At 39.8% G+C, this 22069-nt stretch overlaps 1 protein-coding gene across 4 annotated transcripts in view; it reads right to left on the bottom strand.

Annotated features, from left to right (window-relative positions):
- OPHN1 (oligophrenin 1) overlaps positions 1 to 22069 on the bottom strand; it is a 329287-nt gene that overhangs the window by 192714 nt on the left and 114504 nt on the right. For all 4 annotated transcript variants that reach the window (XM_004595205.4, XM_058658533.1, XM_058658534.1 and 1 more), the window contains exon 5: positions 18325 to 18396. In XM_004595205.4, the coding sequence (XP_004595262.2) occupies positions 18325 to 18396 (72 nt within the window). The remainder of the gene's footprint in view (positions 1 to 18324; positions 18397 to 22069) is intronic.

Raw genomic sequence — 22069 nt, 5'->3', positions numbered from 1 at the left:
GGAAGAAAGGTAAGGCAAGGAGGCAATCCCAACACCTACAAAATGTATCAAGGAAGATAATAAAAATTATTTTTAAAAATCCTGGGCCCTTGGCCTGGGTCCTTGGACTTGCCTGCAAGAACATGTCCTGCTTAATGAAAAAGGTGGAGCAGTAGACACAGGCCCTGTTGTAAAAGGAGAATATGGCAGCTCATTTGGTACTGTAGCAGAAGAAGGACTGAACTAACTGGACAACTACCTCAAACACATAATGACAGCAAAAAATATGAGTAAATTGAGCCAATGGTTATTGGGAGGGTGACATCATCCTCAGCTCGGTGAAACTGGCAGCATTTAAGAACAATCCGGGCTGGCGCGGTGACTAGCAGCTAAACTCCTCGCCTTGCACACACCAGGATCCCATATGGGTGCAGTTTCTAATCCTAGCAGTGCCACTTCCCATCCAGCTCCCTGCCTGTGGCCTAGGAAAGCAGTCCAGGATGGTTCAAAGCCTTGGGACTCTGCACCCGCATGGGAGACGCGGAGGAAATTCCTATCTCCTGGCTTCAAATCGGCTCAGCATCGGCTGTTGTGGCCACTTGGGGTGTGAATCATCAGACAGATTTTTCTCTCTCTGTCTCCTCCTCTCTGTAAATCTGACTTTGCAATAAAAATAAATAAATCTTTCCAAAAAAAGAACTATCCAAACCACTGAGAACCCTTGGAATATGCACACATTGAGACTCTGGGTTGATAGGAGGTGGCGGTTCCTCAACCCTGGGTACTGGGACATGTGGAAAGTCATGAGTAGTTTCCCCCTTTGTCTCTCCCCTTCCCCCAGAAGCAACAAAAAGAAATAGCAAATTGGGAAGCAAAAAAATTGATCTAATAGAACTAATAAATGAAATTAAGAAAGAAAAAATATCTCTGGACATGTCATCCTGGAAGTTGTATACCCCACAATGAATAGGAGGAGGACATTCCAAAAATTTCATGGGAAACACAATTAAAGGATAAGTTCATTTTGGAGTAAAATGATTTTTAAAGATTTATCTATTTGTAAGTCAGAGTTAACAGAGGGAGAAGGACATACACTGAGAGAGAGAGAGAGAGAGAGAGAAAGAGAGAGAGAGAAAGAGAGAGAGAGAATGAATAAGAATGATAGCAAAGAAAAAAAAAAAGAATGAGAGCAAGAGCAATTTGGTGGAGTGGGGAACTTCAATCTGCTAACTCAGTTTCCCCATATCAGTGCAATGGCCATGGCTGGATCAGGCCAAACACAGGGCCCAAGAGCTTCTTTCAAGTCTCCCATGGGGGTACAAAAGCCCAGGCACCTAGACCATCTTCCACTGTTTTCCCAGGCCATTAGCAGGCTGCTGGATTGGAAGTAGAACCGACAAGAAGCAATACCCATATAGGATGCTGGTGTTGCAGGCAATGGCTTTACTCAAAATGCCACAACATGGCCTTCAAAATGATTCTTTTTTTAAATCCTTGCATGCACGGGGTCTTCAACTAATCCAGTGCAAAACTGCATGAATTTTGAAAAGTTTTCAAAAGTATTTTGGACCCAAATAACCTCATCTTTTAATCCCATTTTCTGTGCACTTGTTAAATTGCCTTTGAACAATTCCTAGAGAGCTTTTTCAGGGCAAATTTGCCTTTCATACATCCTCTAGGACTATCGTTCCAGGTGGGACTTAAAACATAATGCCAGTAAGAACACACAATTATGTATCTATTTAGATTACAATGCAGGCAACTAAACAGTTCCATTAGATATGCATTGACTTAGAAATAAGTTAACTGTATCCCTCAACTTTCAGAATGGCAGTCAAGTCTAGTTTTGACTTGTATAACACATAGAACACCAGAAGTAAAACCAGGGTGCTCATTTACCCCTTTATTCAGATATGGACGCTATGATGTGAAAGGTGCGTCTGATTTTGTCTAATTGGAAATAGTTGAGATTGGAAAAGGTTAAATAAGAGCTTACAGGACTTCAGGTTTACAAGATTTTCTGTCCTTGAAGTCTGAAGTCTATTCATAAGATTACAGGTGATTTGAGAATAAACACAACCCACAAGGTTTGGTCTGGAATATCAAAACTATGGAATAACTTTGAAAAAAGTGTGACTAGTGCTGTTGCTATGGCATATGGATAAGGTTACCCCCCCCCCCCCCAGTGATGTTGGATCATGTCCTGGCTGCTTCTTTTCCAATCCAGCTCCCTGCCAATAGCCTGGGGAAGTAGAAGATGGCTTAAGTGTTTTAAACCCTGCTACACAAGTGAGAGACCCAGATGAAGCTCCTGGTTCCTGGCTTTAGCCTGCTCCATTCTAGGCCATTGCAGCCATCTGGGGAAAAAACCAGCAGATAGAAAAATCTCTCTTGGTGGAGACCACGGGGGATTGGAGTGCCTTCGGAGGCCAAGAACTCTGAGGTCATCCACTCTCGCTTGGATCTACCACGTGGGATGAAAGAAGTCCAAATCCTTCCTCGCAGGATCCAAGGGTGTCAGAACAACAACCAGGAGCCCTGAGCAGTCCGCAGAAACAGAAGAACAGTAAACTTCCTTCGGGACTAGGGAGGGGAGCTTTCTCTGGTCCTAGCTTGGTTCCAAGTTTGGGTTCCCACCCTCTCTGGCAATGACCATCAGGATCGCTCCAGAAACCCCTCAAAACAAACAAACAAACAAACAAAAACTCTAGAACAGATAGAGAACAAGGAAAGCTTAGAATCAGACAGGAAACAGCATGGATTCACTCATACCCTACTAGGTGGGACACAAAGATTAGCTACTCCTCACTGGGGTATTGAAGATTTCTCTGCACACCCCTCCTAAAACTGCTCTGCACCTAAACTGTTGACATATGTCTCGTTAGAGTTACAAGCCAGTCTAGACTACCCGAAAAAAAGTCAGGTTCAGCAAAATTATGCTTCAACGCCATAAAATGCTAAATACTATAATGAAAACAGACACGAGACAGCTGAATAGTAATCTATGCCATTTTGAGGTGTATAGAACCCGGTTGTATATAAACTAAAATTTGAAATGTCAATGAAGAAGTCACAGGATATGGCAAAGAACTTGCATTTTTTTAACATATTGGTTACTCAATACAATTAATTCCATAATGTTATAAATTGTTGCTGAAGTTATGTTGGGGCTTTTAATTGATCGGGATGATACTCTGCCGGCTCTACCTTCAGACCAGAGATGGTCTCCCCAACAAGCTGTTGAACTTATCTGGACAATAAGATGCTGGACTCTATGCTTGGTATATGCTTGCAATGAAAAAATCTCAACTAAACTTGAACTGTGGTAATGCAACAAGGTGGAGGAATCCACCATGGGGGAGGGCATGGGGAAGGGGTGGGGGGAATCCCAGTTTCTATAAAACTGTGTCACATAATGTGATGTAATTAAAAAAAAATCTCTCTTGGTCTCTCCCTCATTCTCTGTAACTCTGCTTTTCAAAACCAACATTAAAGACAGGGAGAAAGAGAGAGGGAGAGAGAGAGTTCTTTAATCCACTAGTGAACTTTCCAAATGGTTGCAATGGCCAGGGCCAGATTACACCAAATCCAGAAGCCTGGAACTCCATCTGGGTCTCCCACGCAGGTGCAGAGGCCCAAGTATTTAGGCCATTTTCTGTTGCTTTCCCAGGCACACTAACAGGGATCTAGGTCAGAAGTGAAGCAGTTGCAACTCAGATTTTCATATGAGGCGTCAGTATTGCAGATGGTGGCTTAACCCACTGGATGCCTCACCATCTTTAGTCTTAAAAGGTTATTTGACAATCACTGTTCATTGCCAGCCTAACAGTCATCCTTCTTCTTCCTGTGTCTTCATTTATCAACTAGGCAAGAAATGTTTGCAGGGAAAGTAAATCCCTTTCCCTGGCCAAGAGAGAATCTTAGCACTCCCATCCTTCCTTGCCAATGAATGATCTAGGAGTTGGCCTTCACTCAGTTGTTACCAATGAGGGCATAAGGGAAAGGATGATGATGGCTTTGGGAAGAAACTTCACTCTGGACAAAAGACAAAAAAAAAGTTATGTAAAAGGATCCCTTCCCCTCCCTTCTTGCTTGGACTGCTAATATGTGAGGATGTGACTTCCATTTTAAGATTTTGAGAAGTCTGAGAGAATTACAGAGAAAAGACATGGAAGCCACTTCCCAAAACTCTCAACTACCTTCTCACAGAGCTCTCAAATGCTCTTAGTGTATTTAATGAATGATTTTATGTATAAACTTGGGTAGTCCGTGGCACTCAAATATTGAAACCTCAGTTTGAATGTTGCCATTCAAGAAACATTTAGATGAAATTCACATTTACATCAGTAGATTTTGACACCTTCAGAATCAGTGGGCACTTCATCCAATCAGTCAAAGGAATTAGGAAAAGTTCAAAGTCTGCGATCATCTGAGGAGAGTGAATGGCTTTGGGCTTGAGCTACAACAGAGACACATCCCTGCATCACCAGCCTGCACATTTGGGACTTGCCATTCTTCTCAATCACAAGTGTCAATTTTTTAACATCAACCTCTCTCTATACAGATGCCCACTCCTTTTTTATCAAGATGTTACATCTTGACAAAAGCATCATAAATTGAAAATACCGTAAGTAAAAACTGCATTTGGTATACCTAACCTGTTGATCACCATGGCCTACCAACATAGTACACTGTAGAGTCTTGAGTTTTTGACTCTCATGATCACATGGTTGACTGGGAACTGCAGCTTGCTGATCTTGCCCAGGATCCCAAGAAAAGACAATACATGCAATATTGTTAGGCCAGAAAAAGACTAAAACTCAAAACCTGAAGTAGAGTTCCTAGTGAATGTATAGTGTTTTCACACCATTATAGAATGCAAAATAAATCTTAAGATGAACTTTCCTAAATTGGAGACCATCTATATTCACACCCTGCTTGTTCTGTTTATTTGAAGAATAATAACAATCGGTCATAAAGTAACAGAAACAACAACCACAAAACTGACTCATTTACTCAGTTGGTTCCTGGCCACTTAATACTTTTCCAAAACATCCTAATAGGTAAAGTCATTATTAAAATCTGTGGAATCTTACTATATTGCAGCTTCCACAAACATATTTGTTAGTGAAAATCAGCAGTTGGAAATTTAGAATTGTCTGCGTTAGAAGGTTTTCTGGTTTATAAAAGGAGCCAAGGAACAATAATAAAATTATAGCATACCATAAAGGATAAACAGAACAGAATTTTAGATCTGGAAAAATTATACAGACATGGGTTTCAATCATGGCTCTGAACATCGTCTCTTTGATCTTGGGCATATTCTCATCTTCTCTAAATCTAGCTTCTTCCTCTGTAGAATTTGGAATAAAATGGTATATACAGAACGTATCTCGACTCTTAATAGTAGAATTTCTACTGTCATTATTTACTATGCTTTTATGTCATGTTATTTTATTTTTTTCCTTTTCCTTTACTTGCCATGATACATTTATACATTGGAATGATAAGCATGTTACTGTGAAATGAATGAGTATACTGTTGTAATAATTTGGAAAAATAACAAGAAGGGATTTGAGGAAGGAGAAGGAAAGAGAAGGAAGTAATCCTTATGCTTCTTAATGTGTATCATGAAAATGTGAAATCTATTTAAGCCAGCTGATACTAGGAACAGACTTACAAATTCACTTAGGCCCAGCTCATTCGAGCAAGGTTATCACCGTAATTATAAAAGTGCCCTTACACTGTCCAAGTAGAAAGGGCAGTAAGCTAGGGAGAAAGACTAATCTCATTCTGGCTGTAGGAAGGAAGAATACTTTCTGTCTCTATATTTAATGATTCAACTCCCTTTGCCCTTCCATGTCCTTCTGGTGAAAGATGGGAAAGGAATTGGAAAACAAATGTGAGTTCCTAATATGTCACAGTCCATTCTATATCATGGATACTCACAATGATATTCTCTTTTAATATTGCACTCCTCAGACTCAATGTGGTCACTTTCCTAATTTTCAAGGACACGTTGTCTTGTAAAAGAATTTGTTCAATAATATTATCATATTAGTCAGTAGGGGTACACACTTAGATTGCTTAAGCAAAGGAGTCTATTGTGTAGCAGGTAATTGACATATATGATCTCACTTGGAATTAAGTACAGATGCTTGGTGTCTGCTACATTTATCTACCATGGGTCACTACTTTCTTCTTTCCCCCCCCCCAGGACTTTTATTGAGTTTTGTGTGTATGCATTTTTTTCTATTTTTTTTAAATTTTATTAATTACATTGTATTATGTGACATAGTTTCATAGGTACTGGGATTCTCCCCACACCTCCCCAAATACTTTCTTCTATATACAGTGTAGAAACACACACAAACACACACAAATGTCTGCTGAGCCAAAATCTCTTGAGCTTTTCTGATTTTGATCATATTTCCCCTGACTGTAGAGCAAGGAAAATATTTCATTCTTTGCTGCTGGGTGATGACATTAATTGGAATAACAACTTGGACATCAATTTAGCAATGCATTTTTGTAAAGTTATCTAAATCCCACAACATACATATTCAAGCAGACATGTAAAATATTTTCAGTGGAATATATTTTTGAGTGAGCACAAAAAACAGAAGTCACAGTTATGTTAGTCATTAAAGAACTGGATAGTCTCACAATAAAATACTAAAAATATTATTGAGTTACCTGTATGAACATAGCTGAATGTCACAATTGGATTATGAAAAAATCATGATACAAAAGAATACATGTAGTTATTCCTTTTTTATAAATATAAAAAGCAATAATAGCAAACACTCATACAATGCTTACCATCTGTTATACACAGCATTTTATACATATTAATATTTTAAAAAACAACTCTATGAAAGAGGTACTATCATTTATTTCAAACTATAGATAAGAAAACTAAGGACCAAAGAAATAATTTGCTCAAGCTCTACAGAATAGCTAGTAAGGTGAAAAGTTGAGATATAAATCCAGGTAGCTTTGATCCGGGGCCCAGTCTTAATCACTAAACTATATAAAAAAAAAATACCATACAATTACCAAAAGAAACTCATATATGAAATGAAACAGAATGAAAGTAACAATGGAGTAAGCAAGTTCTATACATGAATATAGTCAGGAGGATAATCCTGCATAACTTCCCTCAGCCACTGCCTCCTTGTATATACACAAACTTCAAAAAGTTCAAGCAGGGCATGGCACGGTAGCCTAGTGATTAAAGTCTTCGCCTTGAACGCGTCAGGATCCCATATGGGCACCAGTTCTAATCCCGGCAGCCCCATTTCCCATCCAGCTCCCTGCTTGTGGCCTGGGAAAGCAGTCAAGGACAGTCTTTCAAAGCCTTGGAACCCTGCACCCACGTGGGAGACTTGGAAGAGCTTCAGCTCCTGCCATTGTGGCTGCTGAGGAGTGAACCATTGGGCAGAAGATCTTCCTCTCTCTCTCTCCTCCTCTCTGTATATCTGCCTTTCCAATAAAAATAGAATAAATCTTTTTTTTAAAAGTTCAAGCAGGTGTGATGGCTTTACTGGCTAATCCTCTACCTGTCAGTCATTCCATATGGGTGCCAAGCTCAGCTCTGGCCATGGCAGCCATTGGGTTGTGAACCAGCAGATAGAAGATCTTTCTGTCTGTCCTTCTCTGTGTAAATCTTCCTTTCCAATAAAAATAAATAAATCCATTTTTTTAGAAATGAAAAGATTCATAGCACGATAGGGAGCAACCCAGACCAGGCCAGAGAAAGATACCCACCAGCATACATATGGCATAGGTGGGGACAGACCAGGCCGAACCGTTCACATCACCTGCTGGTGAATCCAAGCACCAGAATAGAGTGTGGATCAGGTCAGGTTCGGTCACGACACAAACCAGTGCACATTACGGGATGCCAAGGTGGGGTGAGATGTAACAGACGTGGCTGCAGCACCCAAACAGCACACGTGAGAACCGGGGGGAGGGGGCAAAGCCAGCAGGGGAAAATGTGGGCTCCCCTGCTGGACAACCACTCCCACTGGAGAGCGTGAGTTGGGATGCGGGCAGACTAAACCAGGCAGGGCTATGACACCTGTGGGCCTCATGTGAGCTAGATCAGGGACGGGCCAGGTTGGACGAACTATTCTAACTGGTGCAAGCAAAAATTGGAGTGATGAGGGTTGGTTGGGCTTTGCCAGCATCAGTTGGCAGAGGCTGGTACTGGGGGCTTAATATGTCAAGTTAAACTGCAGCACCACCTGGAGAGTGCATAATCCAGGAGTGGGAATGGCCTAGTAAGGAGCTAGTGGACACCTCCCTCTTGGGTTACCACTCCCACTGAAGAGCATGAAAACCAGCACAAGGGCAGGGGTGGCTAGACAGAAAGGCACCCGCCAGTATGTGTGTGGGCTGCATAGCAGGGTTGGTTGAACTAGGCTTCAGTGCCCACTGACATGTATGAGAGTTAAATGGTATGTGGGACAGACTGAACAAGTCTGCGTTAAATACTAGCATGCATGGGAACCAGGGTGGGGAGCAGGCCTGGTGGGGGTTATGGGGAGTCATGCCAACTAGGCTGCAGTTCCCACTGGTTTACGTGAGGGCCGAGTATGAAGTGGGCAGGATCTGGTTGTACTACAACACCCATAGGTTCGCGTAGAAGACAGGGCTAGAAACAGAACTGACCCAGCAATTGAAATGACCAACGTGCATAAGATGATTGGGGCGATGGACAGTGCCAGACCCTGTACCGCAAGCACACACAAGAATCAGGTCTGGGATCACCTCAGACAAAGTTTCTTTGGAGATCCTTCCAACTGAACTTCTGATCTCAGAAACCCAACCAGGAAGAGACTGTCAGCCAGTGGATTCTGGATAGATTTCATCATGATTGGAACAGCAAAACTGGCAGCAATTCAGACCTGTTGAACTATCAAAACTGCGTGAGCAGGACACTCGGAGCACGCCTCACATGGGGGACCTAGGATGGATGGGAGGCTGGGTGGGCTTCTCCCTTTGTTTCTCCCCTGACCCCATTTACAGGAAAAAAAAAAGTGATATTAGTGTGGAAACAATGGTATTACTCACTTTCTTGTAGCCCTTGACCCTCTGTACCCTAATCAACTAAGTAAGATTATTTAAAAAAAAAAGGTTCATAGATAATGGAATAGACAGATAACTATACTTTGAGATCCATAAGTAAAAAGAGTCTTTAAAAAGCTCACAAAAACACATATATAAACATAAATATATTTCAAAAATCTGCAACAAATTAATTATCCTTTAATTTTGTTTTACATGAACTTTACTGGCATTCCATGTACATAACAAATTTTTGATTGGTGAATAGCAAGCTAGGAAGATACTAGTGTGCTTTTGTTTAAAGATTTTTTTTTCTTATTTGGAAGTCAGAATTATAGAAAGGGAGGGAAGGAAGAAAGACAACAGAATTTTCCATCAGTTGATTTACTCCCCAGATGGCTGCAATGGCCAGCACTAGGTCATGCCAGGAGCCAGGAGCTCTATCCAGGACTCCTACATAGATGCAGAAGCCCAAATACTTTGTCTATTTTCTGCTTGGTTTCCCAGGCCATTAGCAGGAAAATGGATTGGAAGTGGAGCAGCCAAAACATGAACTGGCATCCATATGGGATGCTAGCTCCAAGAAGAAAATAAAGTGTTTAAATGTTCTCTCTTTTTTTTGCAAATATAACATACATTCTCAAAAATACTCTGCACAATGTCAACAAATTTTTACAAACTGAATATGGCCAAGTAATCAGCACCAGATCTAAAAACATACATTACTAGCATCCTTGAAGTTCCCTGTATATCCTACAGTTTTTACTAACTACCCCATTCTTTAACCACTATACTGATTTATAACATTGTCACTTAGTTTTGCCTGGCTTTGAACTTCATAGAAATTGACTAATACTTGCATTAGGTAATGTTTTGTGTCACCTTTAAATTTTTACTAAACCATGCACATTTATTAGATTCATCTCTGTGTTGGCTATAACAGCTCTAGTTCCTTTGTTCTCCTTTTTGCAAAATAATGAAAATTCACCAGAATGTATTAACTCATTCAATAGTTGATTGGCATTGTTAATCTTGCTTTTGATGTTTCCACAGTACTCCCACAAAGCTAGATTCAGAATTCAGTGTAGTAGGAAGAACACAATCTCGAATAACAAAAGTTTGGTTGAAAGTTGCTACTGTTAATAATTACGTGTTGAACTAGCTATTTTGGTCATTATGGTTCTTGACTTCCTCATCTGTGAGATGTGGATAAATAATATTTAACTGAGACAATGCATAGCAAATACCTAGAGCATGACGATGATGATTATAAGGCATGTAAAATATCTGTTATTGACTAGAAAGTTAGTTGTGAATTATGTTCACATAGCCTAGCTCTGGGACCTTGAATAATTCACCCTGCCCCCTGTTAACGCATTACGATGACTGCTGAGATGGAAATCGAGGAGGAAATCTGAAATGTAAATTCTCTAAAGCCATTGGTAGAGGATTTGTTACTGCTTCCTTTCCCTCTCTTCAAGGGCATGAACTGCCATTTAGAACTCAAGTCAAGAAAGAACACCTTGGACTTCATCTAGGTTCACTGTCAAGTTCGCTTATTCCACCTTCTGTATTTTTCCAGTCTCACCTAACTCCAGAACAGGTTGCTTTCTTAAAGATCATTCTGGGACCTCTGTTCATGCAACAAGACTGACAAGTTCATATCCTGCTGCCAATGTCCTCTGGCCTACCATTTGTTGGGTGAGAACACACTATATTGTAGCGTCAACACCCGCTCGAACTCTCCAAGAAGAGAGTTAAATACAGACTCGGATGACTTAGTCAGACAATTTGGCCCTGATCCCACCAGAAACCACACAAAAGCTCAATTCAGTGGCTGTTCCTCTCTGGCAAGGACACCCTTGAAAAAGAACTGAAAATATCATACTGTGGGCAATTCTGACAAGACCCAAAAAAATATGAATCAAAGGGTACAAATACTCTCCCTGTCATGTGTCTAAAGGGGGATGACTGAGTCTTTATTCTGCCATCTCTAGTGGACAGTCCAGCATTCTACACTGCAGGATGAAAGGCCCATTATGAACTGAACTGTACTAAGCTTTGTTTGTCCTCCCTTGATCTTGGGTCAGCAGGGTACAGAGGAGTTACAAGGTTGTGGAAAGAGGAATGGTGATGGGAAAAGTCCTGTAAATCAACTGAGAGATAAAGTGTACACAGGAGGATAAACTCACAACCTTGATGTGTGTGGGTACATTTGAGAGGTGGGAGGGACACAAAGCTAGTCAAACAGGAATTTAAAGTAGATACATAAAGACTTCTAAGCCCACTAGAGAGGAATTTGTAAGAGAAAGAAATGGTTCATCTTTGATCTTTCCTAGCCACTACAAATTAACACTTAGATGAGCCCAACATAGGTCCAGGTTGATGGAATCACAGCCAAGAAATGTGAGCTTGATTTATTTATTGGCCTTTGCCACTGAAAAGGGAATCTACAGGTTGGCCCTGTGGCATAATGGGGGCTGGCATCCCATATGATTGCCAGTGCCAGTCCCAGCTGCTCCACTTCTAATCTAATTCCCTTCTTTTTTAAAAAAAGATTTATTTATCTTTATTGGAAACTCAGATATACAGAGAGGAGGAGAGACAGAGAGGAAGATCTTCCGTCCGATGATTCACTCCCCAAGTGAGCGCAACAGCAGGTGCTACGCCGATCCGAAGCCGGGAACCAGGAACCTCTATTCCAGGTCTCCCATGCGGGTGCAGGGTCCCAAAGCCTTGGGCCATCCTCGACTGCTTTCCCAGGCCACAAGTAGGGAGCTGGATGGGAAGTGGAGCTGCCGGGATTAGAACCGGTGCCCATATGGGATCCCGGCACGTTCAAGGCAAGAACTTTAGCCACTAGACCACACCGCCGGGCCCTCTAATGCCCTTCTAATATGCCTGGGAAGGCAGCTGAAGATAGCCCAAGTGCTGGAGCTCCTGCACCCACATGGAAAACTCAGAGGTTGCTCATTGTTCCTGGATTCCAACAGCACAGTTTCCACTGTTGTGACCATCAGGACAGTGAACCAGTTGATGGCTGATCTCTTTGCCTCTCCCTGTCTTTGTAACTCTGCCTTTCAAATATAAATAAATCACTTTTAAAAAGAAAAAAGCTGATGGTGTAGCTGATAGGAGTTAAGGGCTAAAGTGGGATAAGGAACACAAAATGTTAATATTTTTATCCTACAAACAAATAATCAGAAGTCAAAGGCATAAGAAATAAAGTCAAAATATATAACTAAAAGAACTAAAACCATATTATTATTTATATCACAAAATGGAAAGGGTGAAATATGAGCAGTGATTTCCTATATTCACAGCAGGAGGTAGTAAACAATATCTAATGATAAGTTACAAAAAAGTGATATTGGGCCCGGCAGCATGGCCTAGCAGCTTAAGTCCTCACCTTGAACGCGCCGGGATCCCACATGGGCACCAGTTCTAATCCGGGCAGCTCCACTTCCCATCCAGCTCCCTACTTGTGGCCTGGGAAAGCAGTCGAGGATGGCCCAAGGCTTTGGGACCCTGCACCTGCGTGGGAGACCTGGAAGAGATTCCTGGTTCCCGGCTTCGGATCGGCGCAGCACCGGCCGTTGCACTCACTTGGGGAGTGAATCATTGGACGGAAGATCTTCCTCTCTGTCTCTCCTCCTCTATGTATATCTGACTTTGTATTAAAAAATAAATAAATAAATCTTTTTTAAAAAGTGGTATTATTTTTAAGAACATAATAGCAGAATAAAATACAGATGCTTAAAAGCAGATAGCTCTGACTAGCAAGGAAAAAATGAAAGACTCAATTTTAATAGATTCCACAGTATTATTTTAATCACATGTATATGTATATCATATAATTTCCATTTTTACATATTATTCCATTAATATGAACAAGTATTATGTTCATTAAAAACAGGGGAAAGGTTAATGAAAATCTCCCATTTCACTTTCATCTCTAACAAATGTGTTACATTTAGTGTTTTTTTTAAAGATTTTTTTTTTCAAAACTTAAGAACTATGAAATGGTCTGATGAAACTGCACATTATATATTAAAATTAGAAACCAACAAATGCCCATTTTCACTGCATAAACATCCAGCCCATTATACAAAGATTGAAAGATACAGCCTTCTTAATTAGAATAAAATACCACAGCTGGCATTATGGCATAACAGGTTAAGCTGCCATTGTATATGGATGCCTGTTTCAGTCCCAGCTGCTCCACTTTCAATTCAGCTCCCTGTCAATGCATCTGAGAAAGCAATAGAGGATGATCACCCATATAGGAAACCTGGGTGGAGTTCCAGGTACCTGGCTTTCAGCCTGGCCCAGCCTCAGCCACTACAGACATTAGGTGTTTTCACCAGGAGATGCCGTATCTCCCATTATCCCCCTTGCTGTCACTCTGCCTTTTCAAATAAGCAAATAAATACTTTTTTAAAAGATCTGTCAAATTTTAACAAGTGGCAGATTATAAATATTTTATCCTGTATAATTCTGTTTTAGAAGAAATATTGCCTGAAAAGTTCACTATATAAAACAAATTTGAAGTACTCTGGCTGAATAGAGAGTTAGGAGTTGCATTCAAACAGGTTTCCCTTTAACAAAATCCTTTGATGCAGACGATACCTGTGAGATTGTCTGTACCATGCTTGGCAAGCCAACCGCTTGGCAGCCATTTAAAAGTTACCATACAACAGAAAGCATCAGAGAATGGCTAATCTTACGGGAACTGTTGTCTTTGTGAAATGACTCAGTTTTAACATAGTCATCTGCAATTACTGCCATTGAGAAAGCCCACCCAGTTGGACCTAGTAATTCAAGTTGAACTGACAACATTTTTGGTTAACCTGAAAATGATCTCTGCAAACAAAGTAGCAAAAAACCATCCACCACTAACAGCTCAAATCTGTCCACACACTGCATAATATTCTTCAAGTATTCCAGGTCACTCTGCGCAATTTTTCTTCCGTTACCTTTCTACAAATTTCACACCAGGCATGTACATATTACTTTACCTAGTGTAGTGTTAACCAATAGAAATGCATATGATGCGTGCCAATTAGCTAATTTAAAATTTTTAGTACTTCTATTTTAAAAGGCTGAAATTAATTGCAATACACAATTGAATTCAGTATATCCAAATACTATCAATTCAACATACAATCAATAAATGGCATGATATTAAGACATTTTCTTTTTCCCATTAAAAAGTCCAAAGCATATTTTACATTTACAGCATGCTGGATTATGAGTATGCAATCTTCTGTATTTGGTGGCTATGCATTTAGTTAAACTGAATCAAAAACTAACAGAAGATCAGATTAGCAATTTTCTATTATTCTTGCAGCACATATGAGAATACTAAGAGAATGCAGAATGAGCTGGTTCCTTATTAAGTAAAACAGTCCCAGAGTTACAACAAAGAGAAGTGAATTCCAATCCACACTCTGCTACTTCCTAGCTAAGTGATTTTGGTCACATACCTCAGTACACATATTGCAATAAACCTGCAGTGTCCTGATACGTTGATGACGAAAAGACTCTCCAGAGGGTTGCTATGAAGTTCAAAGAACATGTATTTGTATATGCAAAGGCCTCGAATAACTCCTACCACTCCCACTGACACCACAAAGCAACTAACAGCAGTGTTGGTGTTTCTGGAGAAGACATTACCAAGAATTAATAAATTACAGTACCATATGAGGTTCCTCTATATGGAACATGAAGGAAAAGGATTCAAAGAAGACAAATTTGAATGGGGTTAAGACCTCAATAGAAACAGTGTGAAAAAAGAGTCAGTAATAGAAATGGCTGTTGGTTCCACCTGGTGATCTGCAGTCACGAAGTGAGTGAGAAAAAAAACTTTCCAGGGTGTAAGGAGAGGACAGACATTCAGGAACCAATGATGAAGGTGTTGGGGAACTGGAAAAAGCTTACGGAAGAATAAAATAAAAATATAAGTTTATTTTGGTACAACAAAATGTTGAGCACCATGCATAGTTTTTCATAATATACATTTCTATGTGCTTTTTGAATACTCTTACGCATGCATTTCACCAAAGTGAAAGTACCTTTGATTCTGTTTTCCACACACTTTTTGATGTATTCTCATATACAGAGTAGGTAGGAATGCTCTGAGTTGCCGATCAATATCACAGTGCCAGCCCAGCTTACTAGAAACCCACTAGAGTAAAAACAGATTGCACAGGGGTGTGTAGAAAGAGCAGTAGTTCTATTAAAACCAGCCAAGTAGGCAGGCCACAGTGGGGATCTTAACAGGGAGGCTGGGGACAGCCTGCGTGTGAGGTTTTCAAGGAGCTCCTTTCCGTGTTAGAAGCCCACAGAAGGTTAAGTTACTGCCAGATCAGGTGGAGGCTTAATGGTCATTGAGGCACCATGTGTTCTGAATGAGTGGCTGGCTCAGAGCTCCTTTGGCTGCCCTCCACCAGAGCCCCACCTCCTCGTACCGTCCCTCCAGCGCCCTCTACCCAGAAAGCTTAGTACTGTATTAGCTGTAGAAGAGAGGTTTAAGGAAGGAATTCTGTCCACTGGTCACACTGCAGATATTAAGTGGTGATTTTAGAACTGAGAGACAATAAGCTGATAACATACAGAGATAGACTGGAGAAGCTAATTTTTGGTCCTTAGTTGAACGAAATTTCTTCTTATGTTACTTCTTATGTTTCTTCTTATTTTACTGGGATAACAGTATGTGGTTCATTGGAGAAATAATGTTCACTCTGTTTGTCTTCTTTGTAGGCAGATAAACTGGACACACTGGCAAACAGGAAAAAAACACTGATAGATATTTCACATTACTGAGTCTGTGTGTTCCCTGGAAGAATGGAAATTAAAATCCCTACACAAGTTTGCCGTGAGAATTAAAGAAGACAACATCAAATCCTCACTTAGATCTGAGTCATGGGAAACATATAAGGGAATCTTATTTTGTAATTCATGATTGCTGCATCATCATGATCAAATTACTTCCCAAAGGTCTCCACCTCCCTCCTAATAATATTGTGTATTGGAATGTCAACATCGGAATTTTGAAATGACATAAACAATTACTGATACTCCACTCCTAACCCTCCAAAACTCATGTCATACTCACATGCAAAGTGCATTCATCTCATTCAAAAAATTTCAAAAGTCTTAACCCAAAGCAGCATCAATAAAGGTGTAAATTTATCTACCATCATCTAATGCAAAACGAGACGCAAAAATTCCTCTCTACTATGAATTTGTGAAACCAAAGACAGGGTGTTCTTTCAATAAGAAGTAGCAGATAGGTATAGAACAGACACACTTGAAAGGGAGAAACAGGAAAAAAGGCAGGGAAGAAAAATCCCAAGTAAATCCAAAACCTAGCCTAAGATCTCAAAGCTTCAGAATAATCCTTTTTGGCCTGAGCCCCTGCTTTTCAGGTCACATCCTCACAGTATGGCAGCTTGTTTCTACCTCATTTGGCTGGATATGGTGAGACCCAGACTGCCACTCTGCATGTGGAGTCAGAGAAAGTGTCCAGACAATTCTCTACAGCGACCCAGCACTTGAAACACAGTGGAGAGGGGCATGCTAGCCCTCCAGTACTAATAAGGCAGCAGTAGCATTTGACAGAATGAAGTATCTCTGCCCTCAGGCTCTGTGACAGGTGTTACCAACCCTGACGAAACATCTGTGTCATTCTTCCCCTATTTGAAAGGACAGCACATGTTAAAAGAGACTTCCTTAATTCATCCCGTTTTCTCTGTTCTCTTTTGTCCCAGGCAAGTCTTCCTACTGGAATAATTCCATCTCAATGAAGTAATTTTCAGACATGAATGATTAGATCCATGGTTCACATCTAAACTAATTTCATGAACTGCACATCCAATGCCCTTTTAAGAATCTCATTTCGCATTCTGTGGATAAGCTAAGAATTTTCCAAATCTTCAAGCTATTGTATGTTTTTGCTTAGAAATTCCTTCCGTTTTCCGACATAATGGCACGATTGGCTAATACTCTTCTTTTAAGCAGCAGGATATCTTATCGGTGCTAGTTTCTTTCCCATATGCTCCACTGCCCACTCAGCTCCCAGTTGTGGCCTGGGAAAGCAATAGATGACCCCCCCAAAAAAAGAAGATGACCCCCCCAAAAAAGATGACCCAAAGCCTTGGGACCCGGTACCCTGTAGGAGACCTGGAGGAGGCTCCTGGCTCCTGGTTTCAAATCAGCTCAGCTCCAACCATTGCAGCAACTACAGAGTGATCCAATGGATAAAATATGTTTCTCTCTGTCTCCTCTCTGTAGTTCTGCCTTTACAATATAAATAAATAAACCTCAGAAAAGAACTTCCTTCTTCAATCAAGTTCCCTCAAATTTTTTATTGCATAGAAGCTGCATCCTCTAGAAAACTCTAGAATAGGAATAAAATTAAATCAAGTACTTTGCTGCTTATGGCAAGCATTGACTTCAGTCCATTGCTCAATAACTTGCTCCTCATTTTGCTCCTGGCTTCTGCCTAGCCCAGCTTTGGCCATTACAGATATCTGGGGGAGGAAATCATTGATGGAAAATTTTTCACTTTCTCTCTCTGTGATTTCGTCCTGCCAATAAATAAATATAATATTTTTAAAAAGGCTCATTTTAGTGCAAAAAGGCTGATGCCTATCTATACGAGGCATCTGCATAAGCTTTATGAGAAATATATATCACAAAAAAACACATGAATTCCAAATTTTTGAAATACACAATATAAAGAGATTTATTGTGAAATATTGACTTGTGTGATTCTACAGGCTAATATGTTCTATAATTGGTCTTCTGAAAGCTGGTGGCCCAAGAAGACTAGTAATATATTCCAAAGTTTGGAAAGCTGGAAAACCATTGATACTATTACAATCCAGGTATAAGGCCTAAAAATAAAAATACTAAGGGCAAGCAACAATTTATATATTAGGCCACATAGGCAGGCAGAGGTAACTCAAACTTTCTGCATCTTTTGGTTATATCCAGCCTACGAGTACACTCCATGAGTGCCACCCACATCAGTGAAGGTGTATCTGCTTTACCCAGTCCCTTATTTCAAAGGCTAGTCTCTGAAAATATTCTCACAGGTACATCCACAAATACTGTTTAACCAGCTATCCAAGCATCACATACTCTAATCAAGTTGACATACAAATCCATCATGCATTTTAGATTAAAGAGTGGTAGAGCAAACAATTACCCAGTTAGAATTTTAAAAAGCTTAATTACATACAGAAAAAAAAAAAAAAAAAACGGTACCTTTGTGAAGCCTATCTGCTCCTTACGGAAATTTTCCAAGGGTTTAATCAGCAAATCACTAGCATTTTGTACCTATAAAAAAAAAAAAGCACACATAGTAAATTCTAAGTTAACAAAAATTCAATACAAACTTCCTTGTTACCACGACATTTTCTTATATCATACTTCAAAACACCAACTAGTTTCCTGCACTGTTGTGTTGTTACTAACATTTCCCACATGGTCTCTGATAATCAAATGGTTTGAGATGAAATGGGAGATTGAATTTCAGGGGCATTTCCTTAACTTTGATGGGAGTGTGACATGAGATTTCAATCCGTAACTGACTAAAGTCATGTCCAGAGACAGACACAAGAGAACATGAAGAACGTGTGGAAAACAGTAGAAAAAGGGAATGGTGAATATATTAAATAAGGCCAATTGCCTCCAGTGCAAACCATTTCATGGGAATTAGCAGTAAAAAAAATATTAGAAAACAACCCAGATGCCCATCGAAACAGGAATGGATAAAGAAACTGTGGTACATCTACTCCACAGCATATTACTCAGCCACTTAAAAACATGAAATTCTCCCATTTGCAACAAAACGATCCCAGCTAGAGTATGCCTCGTGAAGTAAGTCAATCCCAAGAGGACAAATACCATATGTTCTCTCTAACATAAGGCAAACCTCATGCAAAATACAAGATCAATAGATACAAAGATAAACATACATGTACATATTCTCTCATAGATTAACTGTGTAATGAAGACTACCACACTGGAAAGTGAAGATTAATCACAATATGCATCTCTACTCATGAAGAAAAGATGAACTCTCAATGAAACTGCTAACTATATCTTGACAATAGGACGCTGGACTTTTCACCACAGCTTATATTTACAATGTCATGATACAGTTAAATAGAAGAATGATGGACTTATGACTGCTACTGAAAGACTATTCCATTGTTATAAGGGAAAACAGTGGAGGAGAGGACAGGAGGAGGTTGGAAGGGGAAATCTCTGAGCCTAAGGAACTGTATCATGAAAAATAAAAATTTCTAAAAAAAAAAAAAAATAGAGAAAATCCCAGGAGAAACAATTTCCAGTCCTGCTCAAGTGTGTCGTAAACTCGAAACATTTCCTTCAGAATACAGAGTATATCACAGTACCACAGAAAACACTGGATACAGAGCTCGAATGACCCAACTATACACGCCCAAAAGATGATAGGATTTTCTTGTCCAGGTTGTACATGTAGTAACACTGATAGGTTGTGGAGACATGAAAATATCAGATCCAAAGTGGAGCCCTTACTCTGTTGACAGGTACAAAATACACATTTTGCTTTATTCCTAAATGCCTCTTGGAAAAGTACATCTGTTCAAAGTTAACAGGTGGGGTATGTTTCCTCAGCAGTGAGAACTGGCTCAGAGGTCTCACTCAGAGGTCTCATACAACACAAGACATTGGAGAAGTTATCCGAAAGGCTGGCTCCAGGACACATTGCATGAATTAAAATGGAGAAATGAACTGATTTCCTAGCGAGGTAAGACAGAAACAGAGGACAGAATAACAGAAAGTCAGTTTTGACTGGTTTCTAATTCTCCAAACTAAGAAGTAACTCTTAACATACCACCAAAAAGCATGAAAAGTCAGGGCATTAGTTTATTACCTATTTTTATCGATATCTTGCCAGTACTTTGGGGTCTCCTATTTTGTGTTTATTATTCAAGGTTAACCTAAATGAGCAAACTTGTAATAAAGCCTTGTTCATCTTCATATCGTCTAGTAACCCTGACATCTTTCTTGATCCACTGTAGCTCCTGATGCTACCATTCAGCACTGTCAACATTCAGCAGATAATACAAAACTTAGGCAAGAAGAAAAGTATTTTGCTATTGGGACAGAGCCATTATCTATATGCATCCTTATCATCAATGCTTCTACCGCTGGCTTTCCAAATCTCCGTTTGCTGCAAGTCTAGACTTGCAAAATCATGTAACACTTCCCTATCCTTATTTAATTGTGAGGGAAAAAATGGATATCTTGCCTGCCAAGACTTTAAGATTATATCTGACTCTCAAAACCTCAAATGGATCTATGAAAGCTTTTTTCCAGACACCATTTAGTTCTGCTTCCATGAGAACGTACCTCTTTAGGTGACACTTAACATCTCCTTTATCCAAAGGCAGGAAAGTTCACAAACTCATACCTATAGGACCCCCCCAGCAGAAGCTTTCCTCTATAGGTCCTGATTTTTATAAAGGTTCACTTTGACCTCTCTCCCAATTTAAACTCCATTGCAGCTCGGATTTCAAAAAATAAAGGCATAAGTAAATTTCTTTACCTGGAATTAAGAACTCTTCTGACAAGCAGATCAAACCATATTTCTTGTCCAGCACATTCTACACTTCCTTGGACTATGAATTATGTGTTACAAACTTATGTGTACTTAGGTGGAAACAAATCACTGATGTCACAGATCAGGTAGAGGGATAAATTTTTTCCCCTTTATTGTGCTGCAATTCATAGAAACACTGAGGTGTGGTCTAGTCCCTGTCCACTTTGAACATGAATGAGCTTGAAATCAACAGAGTAAAGTCAACTGATGCTACAATGTTTCTTAAGCTAAATCATAAGAAGCCAGAGGAACATTTTCTCTGAAAGAAGTTGGACTTGGACTGCACTGAGAATACCAAACTGTGGAAAGGCCAAATGAAAGCATTCTGCTCACTGTCTGAAGCAAGCTCAAACAAGCCTGCTAGCCATGCCTATCAGGTTGCCAGATACACGAGGAGAGTCATATAGGACCCTCAATAACAATTCATCTACCAGCCGAATACCGCCAAGGTGGAGCAGAAGAACCATCCAGAAGACGGCTACCAAGCCATCTGACCCACATACTAAGGAGATAATATGGAATAGTGTTGGTTTAGCCCATTAAGTTTTTGAAATATGTTGATGTGCAGCACTTGGCAAGTAGAAAAACCATCCCTGGTTCCACAAAAGTAACGTAAAAAGTGACCATCTGGAAAACAGTGAGGTAGTATGTCTTTCAGCAAAAAGTAAACATGAACTTCCAATGAGAATGGCACATACCAAGCCTAATCATGGTTACACAATTGGGCCTTTGCATATTCCAACACATCTAGACTAGCACAATTGTAAGATTTCCATGTTCAGGACGGTACTGTCTTTCATAAGCAGGTATACCAATAACTTCTCACATATGTTACATAAGTCCCTTGCCTTTTATATGTTTGGCTTTAGCTTAGTCTTAAAAAACATGACATGACTTAAATAAACTGGAGTTTGTAGTTTTTCCTTAATTATATTAGCAAGACAGCTCCCAGGCTTACATTACAAAGGTACATTATGAAACTTGTCCTCTGTTTCACACTCTACCTATTGTACTATGTTCTATGGGAACACAGTATTAACAGTGTAGGAAGACACACAGTGAATCTTGACTCTTTTTTGCTTCATTCTAACTTGTCCTTAAACACCTTAAAAGTCTTGCAATTACTAAAAAAAAAAAACTTGGCATTAACTCTCCTTTATGATCACTGAATTCATTTTGTGAGCTCTCTGTGATTAACACTCTTAACTCTTAATTCAGGGTGGAATCCTTACCATGAAAAGCAACAACACTAAGGGGCATATCAAATCAGGTTCTTACTAAATGAAACCCACATTAATAGTAACTATGATATTTAAGAGAATAGAAATTATACTCAGTCCAATACTACAGAATTGCTAG

This window comes from Ochotona princeps, chromosome X (assembly GCF_030435755.1).
Source record: "Ochotona princeps isolate mOchPri1 chromosome X, mOchPri1.hap1, whole genome shotgun sequence".
Lineage (NCBI taxonomy): Eukaryota > Metazoa > Chordata > Mammalia > Lagomorpha > Ochotonidae > Ochotona > Ochotona princeps.
Note: the sequence above shows the minus strand (reverse complement) of the source record. Positions and strands in the feature narration are given on the sequence as shown.